The sequence below is a fragment of the Carica papaya genome, chromosome 8, assembly GCF_054855325.1.
Source record: "Carica papaya isolate Zhongbai chromosome 8, ASM5485532v1, whole genome shotgun sequence".
NCBI classification, from domain to species: Eukaryota; Viridiplantae; Streptophyta; class Magnoliopsida; order Brassicales; family Caricaceae; genus Carica; species Carica papaya.
Window position 1 is genome coordinate 31,472,332 of NC_142316.1, and position 24,101 is coordinate 31,496,432.

General features: G+C 35.4%; 1 protein-coding gene across 1 annotated transcript; it reads left to right on the top strand.

The window, feature by feature from the left end:
* On the top strand, nt 1-23,643 carry EDA7 (embryo sac development arrest 7). Its single transcript, XM_088208831.1, has 17 exons — nt 1-252; nt 591-735; nt 1,310-1,408; nt 1,529-1,620; nt 3,201-3,301; nt 3,798-3,888; nt 4,665-4,723; nt 5,547-5,667; nt 6,495-6,563; nt 18,084-18,136; nt 18,919-19,027; nt 19,684-19,854; nt 19,954-20,112; nt 20,207-20,299; nt 21,675-21,860; nt 22,154-22,365; nt 22,520-23,643. The coding sequence occupies exons 2-17, from the start codon at nt 606-608 to the stop codon at nt 22,899-22,901; spliced, it is 2,127 nt and encodes a 708-aa protein (XP_088064957.1). The 5' UTR covers nt 1-252; nt 591-605; the 3' UTR covers nt 22,902-23,643.
* Nucleotides 23,644-24,101: the final 458 nt, after the last annotated feature.

Here is a 24,101-nt window from a genome sequence, read left to right on the forward strand (position 1 = left end):
ATATTCGAACCTGGGACCGTTGGCTAAGTTAAGGGCTTAACCAGCAGAGCGCCGTGTGAGGATTCTCCCCTCTCTCTTTCTCGACTCTCAATTCTAAAATACGAAACAAACGCCTGAAGCCCGGCCTTGCTCCCGCCTCCGACTTTATCTCTTCCGTCCTCTGTGCTCTCGCCTGCCAGTCTCTTTCTGCTATTCCGATACTATCTTCAATAAACCGTGCGCCGCCGCTCTCGTCTCTGCAGCTCATCTAAAGTGAGTAGCTGTAATTTGCTTAGTTTTGTTAACCGAAAGAAGTTCTTACTTGTTAATTTCTTAATAGACTGCCACTTTTGGACTAATGCTTCATACTCGCTCGTTTTTTTAGTTATCATTCTCGAAAGATGAGTAGCCTAAAGGAACTAATAAATTTGAGCCAATTGGAGATTATATTTTTCATTGTTAAATATTTGCCTCGGACCTCGCCGCAGTAGGTTTTTTGGGCGGTGGTACTGTTGCAATAATATAGAAAGAGCTGCCTTCTTTATTTATATATTTTGAAGACTTAATTTGTTTATTTGTATGATAATTTGCAATACGGGTCACTGTTTCAGTAATAATAGGAAAAGATGGCGCACCAAGGAGAGCGATTGAAATCGACTTCCATAAACGGAGTGAAGATGTACCACGTTTCTTCTCAACCAAACGTCGCCACTTGGCTTCCTCCCAAGAAGCAACGAGCTCTCCGCAAAAATCCAAGTACGCGAGCTAATAATATCATGTCCTTCTTTAGTTTTGTTTACTGCTTAGAACTTGCAGCTTTAAGTATCTTAACTTTTTTTTTTTTTGCCTGTTTCTATATATTTGAGTGCACATTAGTTCACCAACCATTACATTGAAGGGTATTTTCTGTCAGAAGTTTGTGTTATATGTGTCATGATTAGCAAGTTGTGTTATCATTATATTTGTAGATATTAACCAAGTAATAAACTGTATGAATTTCCATACAAAAAGTATGCATTACTTCCGTCCATCCAGTTATCTGACTGCTAAAATTTCACACTTGTTGGAAGAAGAAAAATTGTGGAATTATGCATAAGATTGAAACATGTTAGGGAAAAATAATTATCCATCAACATCTTTTAAGGGATTAATGGTTCATATTTGGTTTTTGGAATTGATGCTTAATTTATGGGGACTTTGAAATTCTGATATCAAGCTGGATATGCTTAGCTTCTTTGGTACTTCATATATATACACCTGTATTTATATATTTTCTCTTATTTCATTGCTTCTATGTTGAAATTTTTCTTCTGTGCTTGCTTTATACAAGATTATATGCAAAGGGTGGAGTTGATCCAGGACTTGAGGTTTGAAACTGCTACAACGAAAATCAAGGCAACTCCTGACGGAGAGTTTCTTATAGCTTCAGGTGTTTCTATTTTCCTTTGATTTAATCTTCCTTGTTCTTGTGATCTGGTGGGGTGAAAATCAGGATAATGAAACAAACTGCTTAGTTGACACTGTTCTTACCTGTTATCCTGAATTATAGGCATATATCCACCGCAAGTTAAAGTATACGAGCTTAGGGAACTTTCATTGAAATTTGAGAGGCATTTGGATTCAGAAATAGTTGATTTTCAGGTAGTTCCTATCTCTAACAATTGTTTTTTTTTTTAAACTTATTTTAATATTGCTCTACATGCTAGGAAATCTAGGAAGATATTCTTTATATAGATAGAGGAAGACAAGGGCCTGATGAGATACAGATATTCTTCAACTTACCATCTAATGGATTTTTAAAAGGGAAACGGAGGGAAGAGTAACTCAAAGTGAATTCAGGATTATGAATGTATTCCTATTTTTAATTCAAAAAGCAAATGTTCCTGCTTATGAGAGTTGTAAAATAAAGTTAATGTGGCGAACAAAGTCACTGAGTTAACGTTATGATAATGAAGCTTTTTTTTGAATAAGAAAAGAAATATTATTAAACAACAGAAAAAGCAGAGTTCAAAGAGGAGGATAAGACATGTTAGAGTGTAAATAATCAATTAAGCTCTTTCTTATTAGCTTAAACTTTTGAGAAAATTGGTTCAATTAATTATTTAGATGATATTAGTGGCCAACAGCTGGTGTTTGAATATTGGCTATCCCATTTCTACGAAAGATAAGCTTGCATAAGGTTTGGTAGGATTTGGCTTAATGCTTTTAGCTTGCTGGACTTACCTGTGAAGGGGTATGTTAGAGCATAAGTAATCAATTGAGCACTTCTATCAGCTGATGTTTTGGGAGAATTAGTTCAATTAATTATTGAAGGAAATATGGTCAATAAATCTCCAGGAAAACGGAGGAAAAGAAAACAAAAAGAAACAAGAATATCAATCCAAAGTAGCCTACCAGTTCCGATGAAGAATGATGATGAACCATCTGTGAAAGAAATGTGAACCTCCTAGGATGAAGCCAAAAAAGTTGGTTTCTCTCATAAAATAGAGGAGGTTAAAGGTGATGCTTGAAAATTCTGGCATTGTACTCCTGCCATAAGCACTCACAACCTGACAAAAAATGACACCTCTCTATAGAATCCTCATGTCCTCATTTCCAATTCCTATGGAAATGAAGCTATAGGTTGTATTGTGATTGCTTTGGTGGTTCTATATATATCTCCGGTTGAATGCAGTATGACAATATGAATTATGAGTAGTTAAAAAGAGAATGGGCGGATAGGATACCTCCAACCAAAAAAATGACTAAAACACATCAAGTATCTAACTCAATCCCTTTTCAAAGTAAATAAAGGTATCCAATGAAATAAAATCATGGGCTTTACCCCAAAAGGTTGCCAAAAAGTCCTATCCCAAAATATAAAAAGTAGTTTTTTCAGAAATACGTGCTTTTAATTGTTACAAACCCTTTTGGTCTCAAGAACATTTCTTTTATTTAAGCTAAACTGGTTGCAATGGAAAGTATGTCTGCTTATCATTGCTTAATTTGTTTTTTGGTATAGATGAGTAAATAATATATCAAAAAGTCTCGCTCTTCTATACTTTAGCAGTATCAAAAAGCAGCCAAATTGATTATTCTTTCTATCTGATTAGCGGCATTTTTCTTTTTCTGTGAGAAAGCATCATTGGCATCACTAACACCAAGAAGAGAAACTATTAGTGCTTCTGGTAGATTTCTTGTGATATTTGATATTTTATAATCAGGTTTTTCTTTCCATCTAGATATTGGATGATGACTATTCAAAGCTTGCATTTTTATGCGCTGATCGTTCTGTTAATCTCCATGCAAAATATGGAAAACACTACAGTTTGCGAATTCCAAGGTTTTCTCCTGTTACCATTTGAAATAAAATCTATGCATTGTGTTGTGTATATTTTTTCATACTTGATATAGGTGGTTGAATTTTGCTTTCATGGACTCTGAAGCTCTATAGTTACAAGCACGTTGGTTTCTTGTTTTGTTTTTTAGTTGAAGTGTCATTTTTGTTATTACCAACATATTTTTTACATAGCTCATGACAGGAAGTGGTAACTATTTTTTTAAACTTCGAATATGAATTCAAAGAAAGGACTAAAAGGAAAAAAACATCTTTGGGAAAGATTTGATAGGCTTAAAGTTAATTATGGTTTAAGTGGGGGATGGATATGTTTTGTTATGGGAGAATACGTGATAAAGAAGCTGCAGAAATCTGCCACTCAGAATATACATATCCTGTGCTTTGCTTGAAATGTCTAGCAATTGGCTTTTTTAAAAAAATTTTTCTGGTTGAATTAATGAATTTATGTTGATGTGGTTATCTTACTTTTTGTATCCACCAGGATGGGGAGGAACATGGTGTATGATCACTGGTCCTGTGACTTGCTTTGTGCTGCTTCATCTCCAGATTTATACAGAATTAATCTAGAGCAGGTATACTAATGGAATGGTCCGTTTAGTCATATTGCATATATTTCTTTTTTTGTCTGCATATGTCAAGCATAGAAATGCATGTATATACATTTTATACATTTTTATTTCAAAAAAATTTTTATACATTTTTATTCCAAAAAAAAATTTATACATATTTAACTTTTGTTCCAAAGATTAATACAGTCAATAACGTTTAGTTTATCATTTCATCATTTCATCATTTCATCATTTCCTTTGGGGGATGTCATGTAAATTTCTTGTTAGTTTTGACATTAAATTAATCTGTAACTAAATATTGTTCAGCATCCTTCTCACAAAATTTTTTGGAGTGTCAAAAGTGATATGGGCACTGCTATTGCAGTTTCTGCTAATTCTCATTTATCTGGCCAATTATTCTTTAACTCATTTTAGGTTATGACCCAATTGTTTTTGTTTCTATAAGTTAGAGGTTAAGCATCTGAATACTGCACCTTTTTGCTGTATCCTCTTGAAATTTATATCCATTTTAAATCCGTGATTCTTTTCTTAAAAAATTATGTTTCTTTGATACAATTACAATTTCCATATTATATGGTTCTTATGTTGATCTCTTCAATAGAGTACTTTTGAAATATAAATGTGAGGCTTTTTGTTGTTACCAGTACATGTTTTCTGCTTGTTTATGATGGATATTTTCTTTTAAATTTGACAGCTTGATTTATTAAGAGTTTTAAAGAACTATTTAGTTTTTAAATCTACTTGGGTCTGTGGATGATGGTTGGTTTCTTTCTTGACAGGGACGATTCCTCTCTTCTCTTAACACCCAATCCCCGGCGCTAAATGTCGTTTCTCGAAGGTTGTTTGATTTACTTTCTTTTTTAGTCTTATGTTTCTTTGGTGTTTGATAATTACATTATGTCTATTTTTAGGGCGCAGAGAGGAGCAGTTGTCTTTTTCTACTTTGCAATATGATTGTACCTCTATTTTTCTTTAAGGCATTTTGTTATTTATATTCTTTCAATCATTTGCTTTTCATTTATTACGTTAGGAGGATATCTTATTCTTTCCTTCTCTTTTGTATCTTTTCTTTCTGTTAGAGTATGCATAATAGGTTGGCCAATTACTTTTGGCTTAAGCTTCTGGGATGATTGTTCAACTAATTATTTCATATGATATGTTTTCTTTAAATTTTTTTTATTCCATATGCCATTAGTGTTAGTGGTTCAAAATTCAAATTTTCTGTCACCTTGTTTCTGTTAATTAAATTTCTAGGCAAAGTATAGAGGGATTATGCTTGCTCCAAGTGTTCAGCTTAGATCGGTCAATTTCTTTGGCTTAAGCTTCGAGGATGATTATTACAACTAATTATTTCATGTCATATGTTTTCTTTAAAGAAAAATTACTCGATATGGTATTAGAGTTAGTGGTTCAGAGTTCAAATTTGCTGTCACCTTATTTCTGTTAATTAAATTTAAAGGCAAAGTATAGAGGGATTGTGCTCGCTCCAAATGTTCAGCTTAGATTACTTGTGCATGAGAGGACATATTGGACTATAAATAATAGATAGTTCCATGTTCTATAAGCTTAGGTTTTTGGATAATTAGTGTCACCATTATCTCACACACTTTAGTAAAGTTTTTGTTTATCTGCACCTGAGATTTTTTGTTTTGCAATGTCAGCAAATCTCATGGGCTAGTTGCTTGTGGTGGTGAAGACGGTGCTGTTGAATGTTTTGACATGAGGATAAAATCTTCAGCTGGTAGGATTAATGCTGTTGCTCCTTCTGGTGATCCTGATTCGGTAATTCTCCGTGGCTTTTAATCCATGAATCTGGAACTTGTTTGATTCTAATCTTATTAATACTAGCGGTGCTGTGTTTTTCGGCGCTGAAATGTTCTCATGGAAATACTTTCTCTCTTTTGGGAGGGCATAGAACATGGAAGTTATTCCTTGAGAACCATTTGCATGGGTATTCCAATTTTTTGCTTGAATTAATGCTGTTGCTTGAATTTTGAAGATAGCAATTTGGATAGTGGTTGAGTACTTTTGTTATAAAATATTAATTTTTGATAAGTTTTTCATTTTTGTCTTTTAGGAGGATATCATCTCCTCCCTTCTTGTATTTTCTATCTTTCTATTTTTTAAAATAAAAAACAAATACTGTTTTTTACAAGAAAAAGAAAGTATGTGCACAAGGCTTAAGCGTGCTGCACGTTTTGTGAGACTATTATTTGTTCAAGGGTCTGGACTTTTCTTTCTCTGATTCTTTCATCTTTCATTTTGTCTTTTAGGAGGATATCATCTCTCCCCTCCTTGTACCTTCTATCTTTCTATGTTTTAAAATAAAAAACAAATACTGTTTTTTATAAGAAAAAGAAAATATGTGCATAAGGCATAAGCGTGCTGCATGTTTGTGGGACGATTATTTGTTCAAGGGTCTAGGTTTTCTTTCTTTCATTCTTTTGTTTTTTTCTACATTAGCAGAATTTTTTTCAAAAAGAGATTTTTGAGGTTAGTTAGATGTGCTAGAACATGTTGCTATAATAGCAACTTCCATGGGATTTTCTTTTTTGTCAACTGTGCACAACAGTCTCCCAGCTCCCTTATCATGTCTGCTGGTTTTGTAGGAGGTAACTGCAATAGAATTTGATGATAATGGGGGTTTCCTCATGGCTGTTGGGAGTAGTACAGGAAAGGTATGATTCTCTGGGCTATGCAAAACATATTCATGGTTGCATTAATTGTCCAGTTTGGCATTTTCATATTATCTTTTATAACTCATCTGGGTTATTTAATATTTGATAGCAGCTTCTGAACTAGTTCATGAGCATGAGTCAGGTGCTCTTGGTTTTCGAGGAGTTAAACAGGATATCCAGGCTATAGTAGTTGCCAATGCAACTTTAGTGTTTGCATGTTCAAAAAGCTCATTTTTGGGAAAAATGGAGTTTTTTTAGCTAATAGAATTAGTCTAACCAATATAAATAAAATAATGAATGGATCAATAAGATGCACTTAAAAAATATGGTAGGAGCATATAGAGAAGTGTGTAATTTGTAACATAATTTTTTGTAGTACCAGTGCATGAAACCCAATTTATAAAACTGGATGCAAAGAAATGCTTACATCAAATTGAGAATTGAAATGCTATTGTCATGGGCATATAGTTATTGGATGTATTAGGTATAATATTTTTTTTTTTGAAATACAAGAAGAGATGTATTAATGTGAGGTACTAAGGGAGCACCATCAATTTACAAAAAATTTAAATGTCAATTAGCATATCTATAATAAAACCTAAATTTTCAAAACATTCTAAATTATGTCCTAAAACAGTAGAGCCAAAATAATGAAACCATTTATTTTTGATGCTATTAAAATCTTATTCAAGCCCCTCAAAAACTCTGTTATTTTTTTCCTTCCAAATAACTTAGAAAATGGTAAGAGGGATTAATCTAAGTGCTTTGTTACCATTCAGACCTTACAATGCCAAAAGTTCGGAATAAATAGAATTTGCCATTACCCAAGAGATCCCCAGAAGCTTCAGTATAATGTTTCAGAGTTTGTGAGATGTTAACATTTTAAGAGTAGATGATTATAAGATTCAAGAGATCTCTTATATAAGCACCTGTTGACAGTAGTATGCCATCTTTTCATCAAATTGTCTATTGTCAGAGTTTTTCCTTTTACAGCTTCCCAAACAAAAATAACAGTTCTTGAGGGGCACTCAATTTTCAAATGATTTTTGAGGAGAAATGATATTTTTCATTAGAGTTATGACCAGTCAGAAAAGAATAGAGAGCTCTGACACTAAAGAGGCCATTCTTTTTTAATTTTCAATGCAGTTTATCATTTTGATTTTGCAGCTGTGTGTTTGCCAATAAGTGAAGTAAGAATTGATAATCTTCTTGTTCCCAATTTTGAAGGTTCCTCATCATTAGGACACTCTAGGAGGCAGGAATGACTGAACCAACAATATCATTTACTGTGGCAGCTTTGTTTCTAGCAATTCCATAGATAAGAGGATCTTTGTCTTTTAATTTTTTTGAACCGCACCAAAAATCTTTTCAGAAGCAGATCTTGAACCCATTACTAATATTCCATTTTGACCACTGAAATATCACATTATTTAGCGTGATGATGTTCTTCCATAAACTGTAACCATAGTTGCTGTTTTTAATATAAGAAAGATTTTGTGGATTGACATTATATCATTTTGAGTCTATCACCATTTTCCAGAGGCTGTTATTTTCATTCCAATATCTTCAAATTCATTTATCAAGAAGTGTCTTGTTTAGTTTGACTATTGATCTTAGTCCCAAGCTCCCTTCTTTTAAGAGTTTTTTGATCTCCAACCAATTCACTAAGTGATATTTCTTGCAATTTTCTCTCTCACCCCAAAGAAAGTTACATTGGATCTGCTCTATTTTTTTTGCCACTTCATTTGTGTTGAATCCATATTTTATTATTTAATTATTTACTATTATTTAATTAGAATTCTATGAGAATAATAATTTCATATTATTAGAATTCTATTAGAATAAGAATTTTATAAATACCCTTATAACAATTTAAAGGGTGAGAAATAAAATTATTTATTTATTTTTTCTAAAAATCTACATGGTGTTAGAGCCAAATAAAATTATTTTAGAGTTCTAATTTTAGGATTTTTTTCAAACCCTAAAATAATATAATATGCTATGTTGACACCCTTTTATCTAGATCTATTCTCATCATCATCCAAAATATATTTAAGCCCGCAGATGTGTTCTGTGGTGTTTACGGTGATTTTTAACGGCGATTCAGATGCCGATAAAAAGATGCAGTCACACTTTTGAGGCGTAGGTAAAAAAAGTGCAGTCATATTCTAGGGTGCAAGTAAGAAAGTGCAGCCGCACTTTGGGATGCCGGTAAAAAGGTGTAGCCGCACATCTGAAGGCGTCAGTAAAAAGTGCAGCCGCACCACAAGCGACGGTAAAAGGTGCAGCCACATATCTACAAGCGACACTAAAAGGTGCAGCCGCACATCCGTAGGCGCTGGTAAAAAGTTACAACCGCACATCTATAGATGCCGATAAAAAAGACTGTGCCATTTCATTTTTCTATGCACATTCAGAGATTTGTCCGGAGAAGACAAGCAAAGCCGACTTCGAGCTATTTTTTGAAACGAGTTTGAGCCGTTTTAGAGCTAAAATCGAGTCGTTTTAGAGCCGAACCAGAGCCATTTTAAAGCCGAACTGAGCTGTTTTGAGGCAAGCGAGCCGTTTTGAGCTGGGTCAAGCTATTTTGAGCTAGACCAAGTGGTTTGAGCCGAGTCGAGCCGTTTGAGCTGAGTTGAGTGCGCATACACATAGGGTAGATTGCATGATGACTCTTCAGAACTTGGTTTACAAATTGGGCATGTGCGATATCCCTGCACCAACTTGAAGGAGGGTGTTGAATACTATATTTAATTATTTAGTATTATGTAATTAAAATTTTATGAGAATAATAATATCATATTATTAGAATTCTAGTAGAATAAGAATTTTCTTATTAATATGTTAAGAATTTTATAAATACCCTAAGTGTAACAATTTAAAGAGTAAGAAATAAAATTATTTATTTTTTCTCCAAAAATCTATAGTTTGTCATGTTAAGCACTGATAAAAAGTAAATTGGAAGATTGGAGAATGTGCTTTTAATCAAGGTCAATCTTTCTCCTTTTGATAGAAAATTTTTCTTCCAAGGTAGATAATCTGTTATTGAACAAATCGATCACAGGTTCCCAGCAATTATTGTCATTGTGCTTGGTGCCAAGAGGAACGCCAAGATAATTGATAGGTAATTGTGTCTGCTTGCAGCCCAAAACCACACTGAAGTCTTCATTTCTGGAGCTGTTTCCCAACAAAACCATTTCAGATTTTTGGAGATTTATATGTAAACCGGAGACAGCCTGAAAGTATAGTAGAATACATTTTAGGAAGATGAGGGAGTTGAAATCCGGTTGATAGAAAATCAATGTATCATCAGCAAAGAAAAGATGAAAAATTTTCATTTTGTGATCTCTGTTACCTACAATAATCTCTTTAATCAAGTTAAGTGATTTTGCTTTCTCAATAAGTTGATTCAGTGTTTTCATCACAATAATGAATAAGAGTGGAGAAAGGGGATCTTCTTGTCGTAGGCTTCTAGAGGCATTAAAAAAAGTGCAGGGCCCGCTGTTGACGATCACAACAACACTAGTAGTGGAAACACATGTTTTTAACCGGCTTCTCCATTTGGGTCCAAAACCAAATCTCAAAAGCATATAATCCAGGAAATTCTAGTTCACGTGATCAAATGCCTTTTCCATGTCAAATTTACACAGAATTCCTTCCTTGTTGTGTTTAATGGCTTCATCAACTGTTTTATTAGCAATTAAAATAGCATCAACAATCTGTCTCCCAGGAATGAATGTGTGTTGACAGTTTCCAATGATGTTCTTTAATACCTTTGACAATCTTTTTGTTAGTACTTTGAATAACAATTTGTAAATACACCCAATGAGATTTATAAGATGAAAATTATTGTAATTATTTGGCTGAACTTTTTTAGAGATCATGAAAAGAAAAGTGGAGTTGAGTGATTTTACAAAGGTGCTGTGGCTGTGAAAATCATTGAATAGCTCTAATATGTCACCTTTGATGATATCCCAAAAAGTTGAAGGAAATTGATGTTGAAACCATCCGGACCTAAGGCTTTGTCCCCATCACATTCCTTATGGCAGCCCAAGATTTCCTCTTCAGTGAATTTTTCTTCAAGCTGATCTCTTTCACTATCACTTAAACTGTTGTATGAGAGATTGTCAAGATTGGGTCTGTAGTTATATTTTTCACAAACCAATTTCTGAAAGTGTCCTTTTGCCCCTTCTCTTAAAGCTTCATTACCTTTGATGCATCTGTCATTCACAACAAGTTCGTCAACAAAATTTACTCTTCTTCTGTGGTTAGCTAACATGTGGTTAGCTAGCTGCCATTTCACTCTTGATTTATGTTTTCAAGAAATTGCTTCTAAATGTAGTTTTTATGCCAAATAAGTTTTCAAGAAGATCCTTCTATTTGTATCAGTTATAGACAATGAAACATTTTTCTTTTTTCTGTCAAAGGAAATCAATCTCTGATAGGATGTCGTTGATGTTTTTCTCTTCCATTCTGCTTGCATTTTTCGCCAACTTTTGATTTCCATTTTAAGTCGTTTTAATTTTTGAGCAATCCTGAAGCTGATGGTGCCAGAAATATGGGTATGAGTCCAGACATTTATCACCAGGGATTTGAAGCTGTCATTACCCAGCCATTTATTATCAAGTTTGAATGGAATGAGATCCCATTTGATTCCGTTAGAGGAGAGCATTATTGGGAAATGATTTGAAGTAGGTATAGAGAGCACATTTTGATTGGTCCCAGCTAGTTCAAGAAGCAAGTCGGATGAAACCAGAAATCTGTTAATTCTTGAATAAGATGGATGTTCCCTTTGATTGCTTTAAGTCCACTGGCCCCCTTTTAATGGAAGATATTGAGATTCAAATTGTCAATCAACTTTTGAAATTCCTCTATATCAGATTGTGAAGATATAGTTTTGCCCGCCCTTTCAGAACTTCTTAAAACTATGTTGAAATCACCTCTGACAACACCCCTATTGCCCCATAAGTTTCTGATAACAGATAATTCTTCACCAAGCTTTGTCCTTTCATCATTGTTACCCCCGCAGTATACACCAGAAAAATACCAAGGGATTCCATTATTTAAGTTGGAAAAAAGACATGACAGAGTGGTCTCACCTGGAAAGAAGTTGTGGCATAGAACATGATCTTTTCTCTATATAATTAAGATCCCACCAGCAGACCCTTTGGCAGGGAGAAACTGCCAGCCCACCTCATCCATTCGCCAAATGCTTTTAATTATCTTTTCAGTGATCGTTTCTATTTTTGTTTCTTGGAGGCACACAATGGAAGGTTTCCATCTGTTAAGCCAGTATCTAATGATACTTCTCTTTCTCTGGTCATTTAGACCTCTAACATTTCAAGATAGACTTTTTTCTATCATTTGATAATTTTGGTTTCATCACCTGATCCCCTAGTCTTCTTGCTGTGTCCATCATAGTTTATGGAGGAATGGAGTCTCTTTAATTCTCTTGGCATATTTTCATTCTGTTTCTTCTTTCCCAATTACAGTAGGAGAGGCTCAGAATTTCTTCCTTCTATTTTCTTTTATAAGTCAAAAAATAGGTTATGTGTTTCCAATTCATAACCAAAGAAAAAAGTACCTAACTCTTCACTGATGCATAGAATATTCTGTGTAATCCACTCAAAAAATAGTATAGGGTCGTATCTTTAGTTATCATTTAACAACTTGTGAAGAGAGGCTGTAATTTTTTCAATATGCCTAATTTTATTATTCTGAAGAATGTTTTCTTCGATCGGTGCTTGTTCTTGAGCATGTATCACCATTTCCATCTCCATGTTCGGTTCGTGTGCATGTATCATCAATCCTGACTAAGAAACTTCATCTAAATTCATACATGGGCTAGGGATTGAATTGTTCTTGAGCACAATGTGTCAGGTATAATATTGTGCTGTCTGTCAATACTGGTTGTGAACATTACGACTTACTAAGGGATTAAAGAATAATTTGGACAAAACGATGGGATCAATTTACATTTTAATGTCTTAAACTATTAACTTCTCTTGAAAGAGGATTAGGGACATTGCATTTGGACGTATATTTTAGGTACTTATATGCGTAGATATATATATTAACGTAGGATATGTGAATTAGAGGAGTACAAGATTTTTTGCTTTATTAGGTGTTATCTCTCTATGTTAACACGAACTTTGAGGGAGGCGCTACTTGGGGGAAAAACATTAAGGATAAATTTCTTAGAATATAGATAGCACTCTGTTGGAACAGGAATGGTCGTTTCCTGGTTATGATTGAAGAAAGAGGAAAAATGGTGAAAAGAAATTTCATCCTTGTGGGCATAAAAGCGGTAGGTTGGCGGTCCATCATGAAGTCCATATCCCCTTAGTGAACGCCTTCGAGAGTCAGGCGAATAGAGTGGGTCTCCGGCGTGCTCATTGCTCCTACAATGCCCACATTGCAGTCATAGCTTTCGGGTGATGGTAGAATGTGCTGATGGGAAATCCTTCTCTGATGTGCTCAAATCGGGTCAGGTCACTACTAATCGGGCAAAAAAGAAAACAGCTGATCTAGATCCCAAACCAACGAATTTTGAAATTCAAAATCCGGTCTCCAAGGGCGCAATGAAAAACTTTTGTTAAGAGAGCCCACCAGAAAGCCCAAATAGACCTGGCAAGAGAAAGGTAAATGGATTGGGCAAGTTGGGTCTAGCTGTGAAGTGAAGAGGATGAAAAGCCCAAAGAAATGACGCCTAAAGGTTAAATGGATGTGGAGGTCAAAAAAGAATGTCTCGACCCACGCACTTGACCCAGCAAGGAGAAACTCTCACTCTCCTTTTGTTGGCCCAATCCCTCAGGCAAAACCTATCGGGGCAATACCCATGGGAGTCGAATACGATCTGGAGTCAGGAAAAATCTCTACTAGAGAAGTTTCTTCTGATATGGCAGCCGACTTGATTGGCTACAACAATCGGGATATGGACATAGTTGATTGGTTAGACCCTATCTTAAATCAAGAGATTGTTGTCTTGCAGTCGATGAATCCAAATTTGGGTTTTGAGGTAGCTCTGGTGCAGAATTTGGAGATAAAAGCAATCTCGGTTAGGGCATCAGATTTTTGTATCAATGCTGAAGCTTCATTGCTCTCGGAGATTTTCTCGCTGAACCCTAAAGTAGACCTGCACGACGAAGCGAAAACCTACTCCAGATGGGTCCTTCATAACATATTAAGTAGCAGTAGATCTCTAGGTGTCTCATTTGAGGGGTGTGAAGATCAAACTTTATCTATATTCACTGAACTGGAGAAAAGAATGAACGGGAAGGAACCAGGAGAAGAGTCCACTAGAAAGGTCAAGAAAAAACAAGTGGAAGATGGTGCTAGGGAGCTGAACTGGTTACAATGCTCCGTGAATCGCGAAGGTTGAAGCAAAAAGAATGAGGGAAATGGGGGATGACAGACATCAGTAAATGATTGGCAAAATTATTTCATGAAATATAAGGGAATCAATGATTCAGGGAAGAAGAATACAATCAGAGACTGCTTGAGTCGATGGAAGCATGCCATCGTCTGCCTCCAAGAAACAAAATTGGAATCCATAAATGTTTGCTCCATAAAAAGCCTTTGGGGTATTGAAGAGGTGGATTTGCAATTTCTACCAGCCAAAGGCATCGTCGGGGGCATCCTCCTGATGTGTAAAAAAGACTATGTGACGTGACAGGATACCAAAATTGTCACTCTTTCTTGTCTTTTTTCTAATATTAACAATGATGCAAAATAGTTTTTTTCTGGTGACTATTGTGAAGGTAATGAGCTTGAATGTTGCTTCTTGTGGTATGAACTCGCCTCTCGGTAGGATAGCTGGGGCAAGAAAGGTGTGATTGGAGGAGATTTCAACATGGTCCTTAGACATTTTGAAAGATCCGGAGACCAATTTTCAGCATCCTTGGCAAAGAACTTCGGCAAAAACATTGATAAACTTGATATTGCTAACCTTCCTTTGAAATGAGGAAACTGGACCTGGAGCAATCAATGAGATTCTCATTCTTTCTCCAGGATAAATAGATTCTTGATCTCCATTGTTTTTCTCTTGGATCTTTTAGGTCTCAGTCAAAAGGCACTCCCTAGACCAGTCTCTGACCGTTTTCCAATTTGCCCTGATCCGGATGGTATTCGTTAGGGGCTCGTTCCTTTCCGGATACACAACAAATGACTCTTTGTTGACAATTTCAAACATCTAGTTGTGGATTATTGAACAAATTCCACAGTCAAAGTGCCAGTTTTATATTGGCCAAAAGACTTAAATCCTTGAAAACTGAAATCAAGAAATGAGTTAAAGAGATTGAGTTAAGTGAAGACACGAACATCAGATGTTTACTCTGAGATTGACAACCTTGACAAATTGGATGGGCCAGTTGAGTTGTCTCATGTTGACAAACAGAAGCGTGATTTGCTTAAATTCAACTTAGCAAATTGTTTACATAGGGAAGCTATCACTTGGAAACAAAAGGTTAGGGAGAAATGATTCAAGGAGAGGGATAAAAATATTAAGTATTTCCATTGTTTGGCTAACCACAAAAGAAGAATCAATTATGTTGAGGAACTCACTGTTGATGACTGTTGTGTAAAGGGCAACGACAACGTGAGGGAAAGAACCATGTATTATTTCAAAAGATTGTACACTGAAGAGTTAGATCAAAGGCCAAAGCTGGACGGTATTTAGTTTTGCAGTTTAGATTCTTCGGCCAGCTTGCAACTTGAGGCAGATTTCACTGAAGAAGAAACTTATGGCTGCCTTCGGGATAGCAATGAAGACAGAGGCCTAGGTCACAGTGGATTTAATCTAAAATTTTTGCGACAGTATTGGAGGTGATCAAAGATGATATTCTCGAGTTGTTTAAGGATTTTCACAAGAACTACTTGTTGGTAAGATCTTTGAATTCCACGCTCTTGACAATGATCTCCAAAAAAGCATGCGCCAAGAACATCAAAGATTTTCACCCCCATTAGCTTGGTGGGTTGTGTATACAAGTTTCTTTCCAAAGTGCTGGCTAATAGACTTTCAAAAGTTCTACACTCGATCATTGGGAATAATCAGCAGAGGTTTGTGTTTGGTAAACAGATCATTGATGCCATTTTGACTGCTAATGAAGTTGTGAATGATGTTAAAAGATTGTTAGCCAGTACAATAGAACCAATGTCAAAAGATTGAAAAAGAGTGGGGTTCTTTGCAAATTGGACATAGAAAAGTCTTTCGATCATGTTTCTTGGAGTTTTGTTGACTACATGCTTGATAGAACGGACTTTGGTGTGAAATGGAGGAAATGGATTCAAACATGCATCTTCACTTCCAGTTTTGCTGTCAGGGTAAATGGAGGTCTCTCATCCTTTTTCAATGGGAGTAGAGGCTTGAGACAAGGTGACCTCCTATCATCTTTACTCTTCATTAACGTAATGGAAGCTCTAAACAAATTTATTAAGAAAGCCAAAGATCTATGGTTGCTGAGGGGCATTAGTGTTGGCAACTTTGGTAAACAAATAGAAATCACTCATATTTTTTTCGCCGATGACACCTTAATTTTCTGTCAACCAGATGTCAACACACTTCTCATGCTAAGATGCATCATCCTCTGTTTCCAAGCGGTGTCTGGGCTCAAAATTAACACGAATAATCCGAACTTTAGGAGATTGGCACTGCTGTAAATGGTCAGGTTCTCTCTTGGGTTTTGGGCTGTAAAACAACTTAGCTGCCTATTAAGTATGTTGGCATGCCTCTCGGTGCTAACCACAAAGATGGGAGGAGCTGGGACTCAATCACGAGATGTTTGAGAGCAGATTGGCAGGCTGGAAGAGAACTTTTCTCTCAAAAGGAGGCACGTTATCTCTAATTAAAAGTATTTTGTCTAATCTACTGATTTATTATTTATTTGTGCTCCACATTCCTACAAAAGTAGCTAAGAAATTGGAATTGATCCAAAGCTGTTCTCTATGGGGGATAAGGAAAACAATCGCAAATTTCACCTTGTTAAAAATGCGAAGAGATCAAGCAATTGGTCGTGCATGGCGGTCTGGGCGTTAAATCCTTAAGCACCCTAAACAAAACCCTTCTTGGAAAATGGATCTGAAGATTTTGGAATGACAATAACAGCTTATGGAAAAATGTTATCATCCATAAATGGTATGGTGAGGATCTGCATAATCCTGCCTTTTTGGAGAACAGTTTGTTCGCATTAAGCTTGTGGAGAAACATCATGCAGACTGGGTATTCTGTACTAAAATTGCACAAACTAGGCTTTTGGTATGGGGAACAAAGTCAGATTCTGGCTGGACATCTGGTGTGGTCAAGAAAATTTCCAGATTTGTTTTCCTCACATTTTTGCCATTGCCAGGGATAAAAGCACTTTCATTGAGAACATTTATGGGTCTAACTTATCCAGAAACTGGAATTTGGTGCTAAACAGCAACCTACAGGATTGGGAAGTGGAGGAATATATGGAATTGCTTCAGGCTTTAGCTAAAGATAACATCAACAATAAGGATGATAAACTTACATGGAAACTGAACAAGAATGGTATTTTCTCGCTAAATCTTTCTACAATCATCTGGTCGGGTACAACAATCATTCCCACTTGGACTATTCGGCTAAACTGATATGGAATTCACATGCTCCTCCAAGAATTTCTTTTTTTGCTTGGGAAGCACCTAAGGGGCGCATTCTTACTATTGACAACCTTACAAAGAGAGGTGTTATCATGGTCAATAGGTGCTACCTCTGTAAATCTAATTTGGAAACACCAACCATCTGCTTCTGTAGTGTCTGGTCTCTTTCTCACTTTGGTCTCATCTCTTCAGTATCATGGGCATACATTGGGCTACCGCTGGTATGGTTAAAGGGGAATTACTTGCTTGGGAGGGTCTTTGTAGGAAAAACTCACACCTCAGGCTTATTCCTCTTACAATTTTTAGATCATTTGGATAGAAAGAAATCATAGAGCTTGTGATGGGAAAGAAATAGATTTTGTCTCCATCAAGGATAGATGGCTCCACTATTTTGGTTCTATTGTACTGGGTCACAATCTTGATAGTACGGATGATTTTGGTTCTATTGTAGATATTCTCATTGATATATAATTTTTTTGTACATGAGTGGTATTCCTTTGATGCCTACTAATCAATACAACTCACGCTTTTATCTTAAAAAAAGTTAATTCGAACTTTGAGACCAATTATTGAAATTACTTTGTGGAAAAAAAGAGATAAATCACATAACATTATGATGATGGGACACATTATAAATGACTAAATACAGCATGATTATATAAGGGTTGGATAGGTGTAGACAACAAAATACTGGTGATGGGGATTAGTGGCATCATTCTTCTCCTCTTACCTCTTTATATATGGAGGGAGCCCTCTAGTAAGAGTATGTATCAATGGCCAATTTATGTTGGTATCAGTTTTCTTTTCTGTGTTAAGCTTGTATTTCTCATCATTTTTTTCCTGATAACAATGTCCTTTTGCCATCACTACTGTTTTGAATACAATTTTGATGTTGTACATTTGCAGGTATTAATTTATGACCTTCGTTCCTCTTATCCTGTTCGAGTTAAAGATCACATGTGAGTATTAGTGTTTATCCTCTGATTTCAAGTTCATTTGATAGATCAGGCTGAAATAGCGTTATATGCATTCTCCATATGAGAAGAGGGCCCCTTGAGATTATTTCATACATGCTATTTTCAGGCCTCTTATAGGTTGAATTCCTGCAAGGATTAAAAATAGGCATATCTGACCTAACTTTTCGCATATTTAAATATCTTGGACGCTGTCAATCTCTTATTAAATTCTCTTTATTGAGATTTAGTTTTGACCATTTTTATATGGCATTTCACGTGTCTCATTCTACTTTTGTAGTTCTGCGAATATCTTGTGTTGGTTCTCTCAGAAAACAGATGGTTTTGAGTGTTCATCATTTTGTGTCTGCATGTATTATATGATGTCTCTGGATTTTAAAGTATGAGATGATTAATCTGTTTAAATGTTTCCTACATATTCTTTGTTTTCTTGAAATAAGTTCCCTACATATTCCTTGTGGCACATTAATGGATAAGAAATCACAAAGTATTATTTACTTTCAAGGTTAACCAATTGTCAACTAATTTCTAGGTTAACTGATTGTCAAATGGTGCATTTACAAGACTTCAAAATTACTTCAAAATTTTGTGTTGATGGGATGCGGACTTGTTAATTTCTTATTCTCACTCTCTGTGTTTGTGTAATTGGTGTCTTTGCTGTATGTGTTCTTGTAGTAACGGGCACAAATTTTCTGTATCAGACATTGTTTTGGAAAAACCATATAATTTTTGTTCTGGTTTAAAACATCTTATAATTGTTAATACAGGTATGGCAGCTCAATATTGGATATTAAGTGGCAGCACACTCTGAATTCTGAGCGACCAAAGTTGATAACTACGGATAACCATATTGTTAGAATATGGGACCCGGCAACTGTAAGTGCACATGTCTACATGTATTTGTCTGAGGGAAACGTATTGAGCTTTGTTATATTTGAATACTTTTGTTCATTTGTGCTCTTTGAAGGAGATAAGGTTCCTTATGAATCTTTTTGGAAAGAAAAAGGTTCCAAGTGAATTTCAGTTTTGAGCAACATGTTATATGCTTAAATGGACAATTAAAAAATTGTTAAAGTTGAGGCTAGAGTGGGCCAGGGAAGTATAGCAAATAGTAACAACTTAGCTTAGTAAAGTATATACATGGCTGAAGAATGAGATAGAGGGTGTTTCAACTATTTGATGGAAGAGCTCCTTCCATATTGCGTTCAGTTATAACTCACCATTTTTTGGCTTCCATATTAATGGAATTTTAGAGGAGCTTAATGTAGTGAAATTCAGTATATTGCGGAATTAGTTGTTTTGTCTTTGCTTCCATTGAGTTTTTTGGACCCTTGGTTTTTCTTAAAGGTTTAATCCATTGTTGTCTGGCACTGTAATATCTATGGTGTAACATGCAGCTATGGAGCACATCTTCTTATCTCTCTCTCATGCATGAGTACATACTTGTATACCCCCCTTTTAATTTGCTTATAGTGTGTCTTCTTCAATGGAACTCATGCCTTTTGGTTTTTATTTTTTTCTGTTGTTTTCAGGGAGAAGGAATGACCAGCATTGAGCCTCCACATGGAACAATAAACAATATATGTGTCTTCAGAGACAGTGGGTTGATGTTCCTGGCTTTGGATTCCAGCCAGATACCATCTTATTTTATTCCTGCATTGGGGCCTGCTCCCAAATGGTGTTCTACTCTGGAAAGTCTAACGGTATGTTTTGCTTTTGCATGATTGATAAGATTGATATGTCCTTCATTGTTTAAATTTGGCAAGAGCATTGATGCTCTTTTTGGGTCTCAATTTTCACAGGAAGAGCTTGAGGAGAGTGGAGAAACAACCATATATGATGATTATAAATTCTTGACAAAAGAAGATCTTGAGAGGTTGAATTTGACAAATCTAATCGGCACCAATCTTCTGAGGGCCTATATGCATGGCTTCTTTATTGACAATCGGTTGTATAAAAAAGTAAGGCTGCTAGATAATTGAATGTCAGCCCTAGATAAGTTGGAAAATGTGGTCGATTAATTTGCTTCTGTTTGTAACTAATGTTATTTTGCAGGCCTTTGCATTGGCAAATCCTTTTGCATATGAAACTTACATAGAACAACGGAAACAAGAAAAACTTGAAGCTGAACGTCGGAATAGAATTACGGTCTGTATTTTTATCCTGCTAATTGGTGAATTTTCTTTTAAACCATTTTGAATTATTCTTCTTCAGATACTATCCCATTAAGCATTTATTATATCTGACATTCTTTTTCTTATATGGTATGGTCTGGCCATGTTTTTCTGATGGGTGCATTTTGTTAAAAGTGATGCTTACCTTATGCAATCATCGCTCCTAAAGGTTTATATTTTGAGTAAATTGCAAAGCATTCACAGTGATTGCATGTATTTCTTGATTTAAAAACAGTGTTATAGTTGATTTCCTTGAATAAAAACAATTTTTGGAGAAAAGCAGATGCTGCTGTGAGGGAGGAGGAACATTTTCTAATGAAAATTGCAATCACAACTTATATTCCATTCTCTAACTTGTTGGCTCATGAATGAATGACAAAGTGTTGCTGATCTTTCCTTTTTTCTTAGTTCCCACTGTCTTTTTCTTTCTCTCAAAAGACAAATGGACTTCTTTTTCTGTAATTATTTTCTCAGCTTCAGATGCTTTATCATTGACAGGAAGAGTCGATGCTGACTTTAACTGGGTTGCTATGCTTTATTAGAGAGGGTTTGACTTAACTTATTTTTGGCTATAGAAGAGCTTATGAATGCTTTAACAGCATTTTAATACTTTTACGCATTTGTTAAACAACCAAGGTCTTACAAATCAAAAGGCTTATAAGCTATTGAACAACAATTTTAGAAAGCCATTGACCTCCAACTTTTATTTATTTAATAAAAGAGGTCGTTTTTGATAAACAAAAAACTGAATTATTTCTTAGCAAGTCATAGAATTCTAACTCATATCTGTTCAAAATTGTGTCTTTTTATCTTTTTCTATTCATTCTTTTACTCCTTTATTACCGACCAAATTGTCCCTTAATTAGTATTTAATATTTCTATAATTTTATCTTTTGAAATCATAAGTATTTATTGAATTATTAGTAACATAATTATTAAGTCAAATCAAATAATCAAATATTAAGATAATTAAAAATAAAAATTAATTTGGAAATTAATTTACTCTTGCTTTGTATTGATTTGTCTAGGAAGTACAGATACATTTTTTTTAAAGAAATAAGAAATATAGATAATTGATGTGTGACAGACTAAATTCTGTTTGTTGTATTTGTTAAAGATAAATCATTTTGATAGAACTGACAGCTTATGAAATCTTTATCAAATATGTAAATAAGCAAATATAGCTTTTAAAATCGTGTTACCTAAGCACTTAAATAACTTATTTTTTAAAAAATTATATTAGCCTATATGCTGTTAGGGAACTGTTTATAATCTCTGAGAAATAAATAAGCTAAACATCAATATTTGCTAAGCAATATATTGACCTGTTCTTTTTCTCATGTTTGTAGATAAAGAGAAAGTTGCCCAAGGTTAACCGAGATCTTGCTGCTCGCATTATTGAAAATGAAGACGCCGAAAATGAGAAGAGAGAGGCTGATGACAATGAAAGCAAGAAAAAGTTAAAGAAAAAGAAAGGTGCCCTTGGCCCTGAGATCTTCAAGGATGAAAGATTTTCAGCAATTTTTGAAAATAAGGTACATAATCTGATATTGTGCTACTCGTAGTTTTAGGTTTCAACTAATCGTTGCATTCTCAACTTGCGTTCTCATCTTCATTGAGCTTTGAAGTAACTATGGTATCATCGCATGTGAACCAGTATATTAAGGAAATATATATTGTTAGATAATGGTGTATTGCTTGTCTGGATTGAATGCTATTGATTCTCATAAACATGGAAATTCAGGCTTCATTTGTTTCAAGGTCTTAAATAACTAAATTGTCATGTTGTACCTCCCTTATTTTTTTCCTCTTCTCCGTATTCTCCCAGGATTATGAAATTGATGAGTATTCACAAGAATATCTTGCGCTGCACCCTGTTTCTTCAAAGAAGCAACCGTCTCTACTGGAGGAACATTTTGAACCTGTGACAGATGATGATAACAATTTGAGTGACTCTGATGGTTCAGTGGCATCTCAATTGTCAGATGAGGAGCCTGACAATGACGAGAACAGAGCAAAAAAGAAATCACGAGTTCTAAGGTTAGCTTTTTATGGCCTAATTATCGTGGCGTATATCATTTGCTGGGAGAAATGGTGATAAGCTGTCAGAAGAAACTCTGGATAAACTGGTTACTTGGTTAAGATAGTAGTCTTAGAATTTTATCTTATTAATGATTTTCTTGAAAATCTATAGGTTATATGAAGTTAAGGACGAGCGGCATGCGGAGGCATTTTGGAACCGTGTTTCACTTGCAGAGGAGTCTCTTCCTATGGGAGAGAGGGTTAAGGCTCTCCAACATGACCAACAAGTTTCTGGTATTGCAAATGGTGTGAAGTCTGGTCCTGGTGGATCACGAGAGATTTCTTTCATTTCTAGAAGTTCAGCTAAATACGAAGAAGATGAAGAGGACATGGACACATGGCGTGAAAAGAGGAGGGGAGTCCAATCATTAGGGCTGAAGCCTGACAGATCAGAATTCAGAGGCCGAGGCAGAGGCAGAGGCAGAGGCAGAGGCAGAGGCAGAGGCAGAGGCAGAGGCGGAGGTAATCGCGGGAGGGGCGGAAGAGGTCAATGATGAACGTCCTCTACCAACAAATTCGTGACTACGCCTTCAATTGTCCTTGAAGGTATAAATAGATAAACAAATGGTGCAGCCTATGAGACACTGCACTCTATGCCAAAATTTTCCTTCTACTCTTTAAAAGAAAATATACTCCTGACCAGACAAAATTTCAGAAAAGACAAGCCAACAAATGTGAAACTATCAGCAGCTCAGCATTTTCCTTGTTAGCTAGACTGCAGTGATGGATGCATTCACCCACTCCACCTTGGTAGAGGACGTTAGAGCAGTGTTATATATATATATATATATATATAGGGCATAATGCTTTGAATAGTTTGGTAGTTTCTACTTGAAGGCGCAGTTTTGGTCATGGAAACTACATAGATTGGCAAAAGTATAAAGGGGATACTTTAGTGAATTTGAGAATTTAACTTCTCTGTATTATTAATCTCTCAATATTTACCATGGAAATTTTGTCATCTTAGTAATAATGTGCCAAGCAATATTGATCCATAGAGAAGATTCTGACATTGTTGGAATTGTCATTGAGAAATTTAATTGAGATCTGTCGCAGCAGCACAACTGGGCGCAGTTAGGAAATTACGTCTTCTTGCCGTTCAAAGACGTGACTGGACCTCAGAAACCGTGGTAATTCGTTACTTAAACATTATAATAGAACCTTCAGTTTGTGTATTAAAATAGTACAAGATTATGTAGAAACATTATTTGAACAATTATTTTTCTTTTGATGCTACTCCGAGGATATACTTGTTTGATTTTTCTTATTAATCTCTTTTTGGTCATTCATGCTTCCCACATATCACCCCCTCAATCTTTAAGTGCCTCCTCTGATAATTCATCTTATCTCCAGTGCTTTCATTTGCGAAGGGCACTCTACTGTTGCAAACTGGAACAACAGTCTAAAACAGATGAATTTGAGGTATGCAAAATTTGTGAAGTATTGAATGATCATCTTGAAGCATTGAACTCATACTAGGTAGACCAACATACATAATCTCTCAAATCAGTGGTGAAAGATCTTGCTTAACCGAGAGAAAAGGCCTGTTAGACCTAGAGGGGCTATTTTGATATTCAGTTCTTTCTCATCTCCACTGTACTCTATCCAAATTTGCACCGGCTCTCTTTTTGCGATTTTTAGGGTTTGATTAGATGATTTATATAATGGTTCATTAATGTTGGGTATGGTTTGGT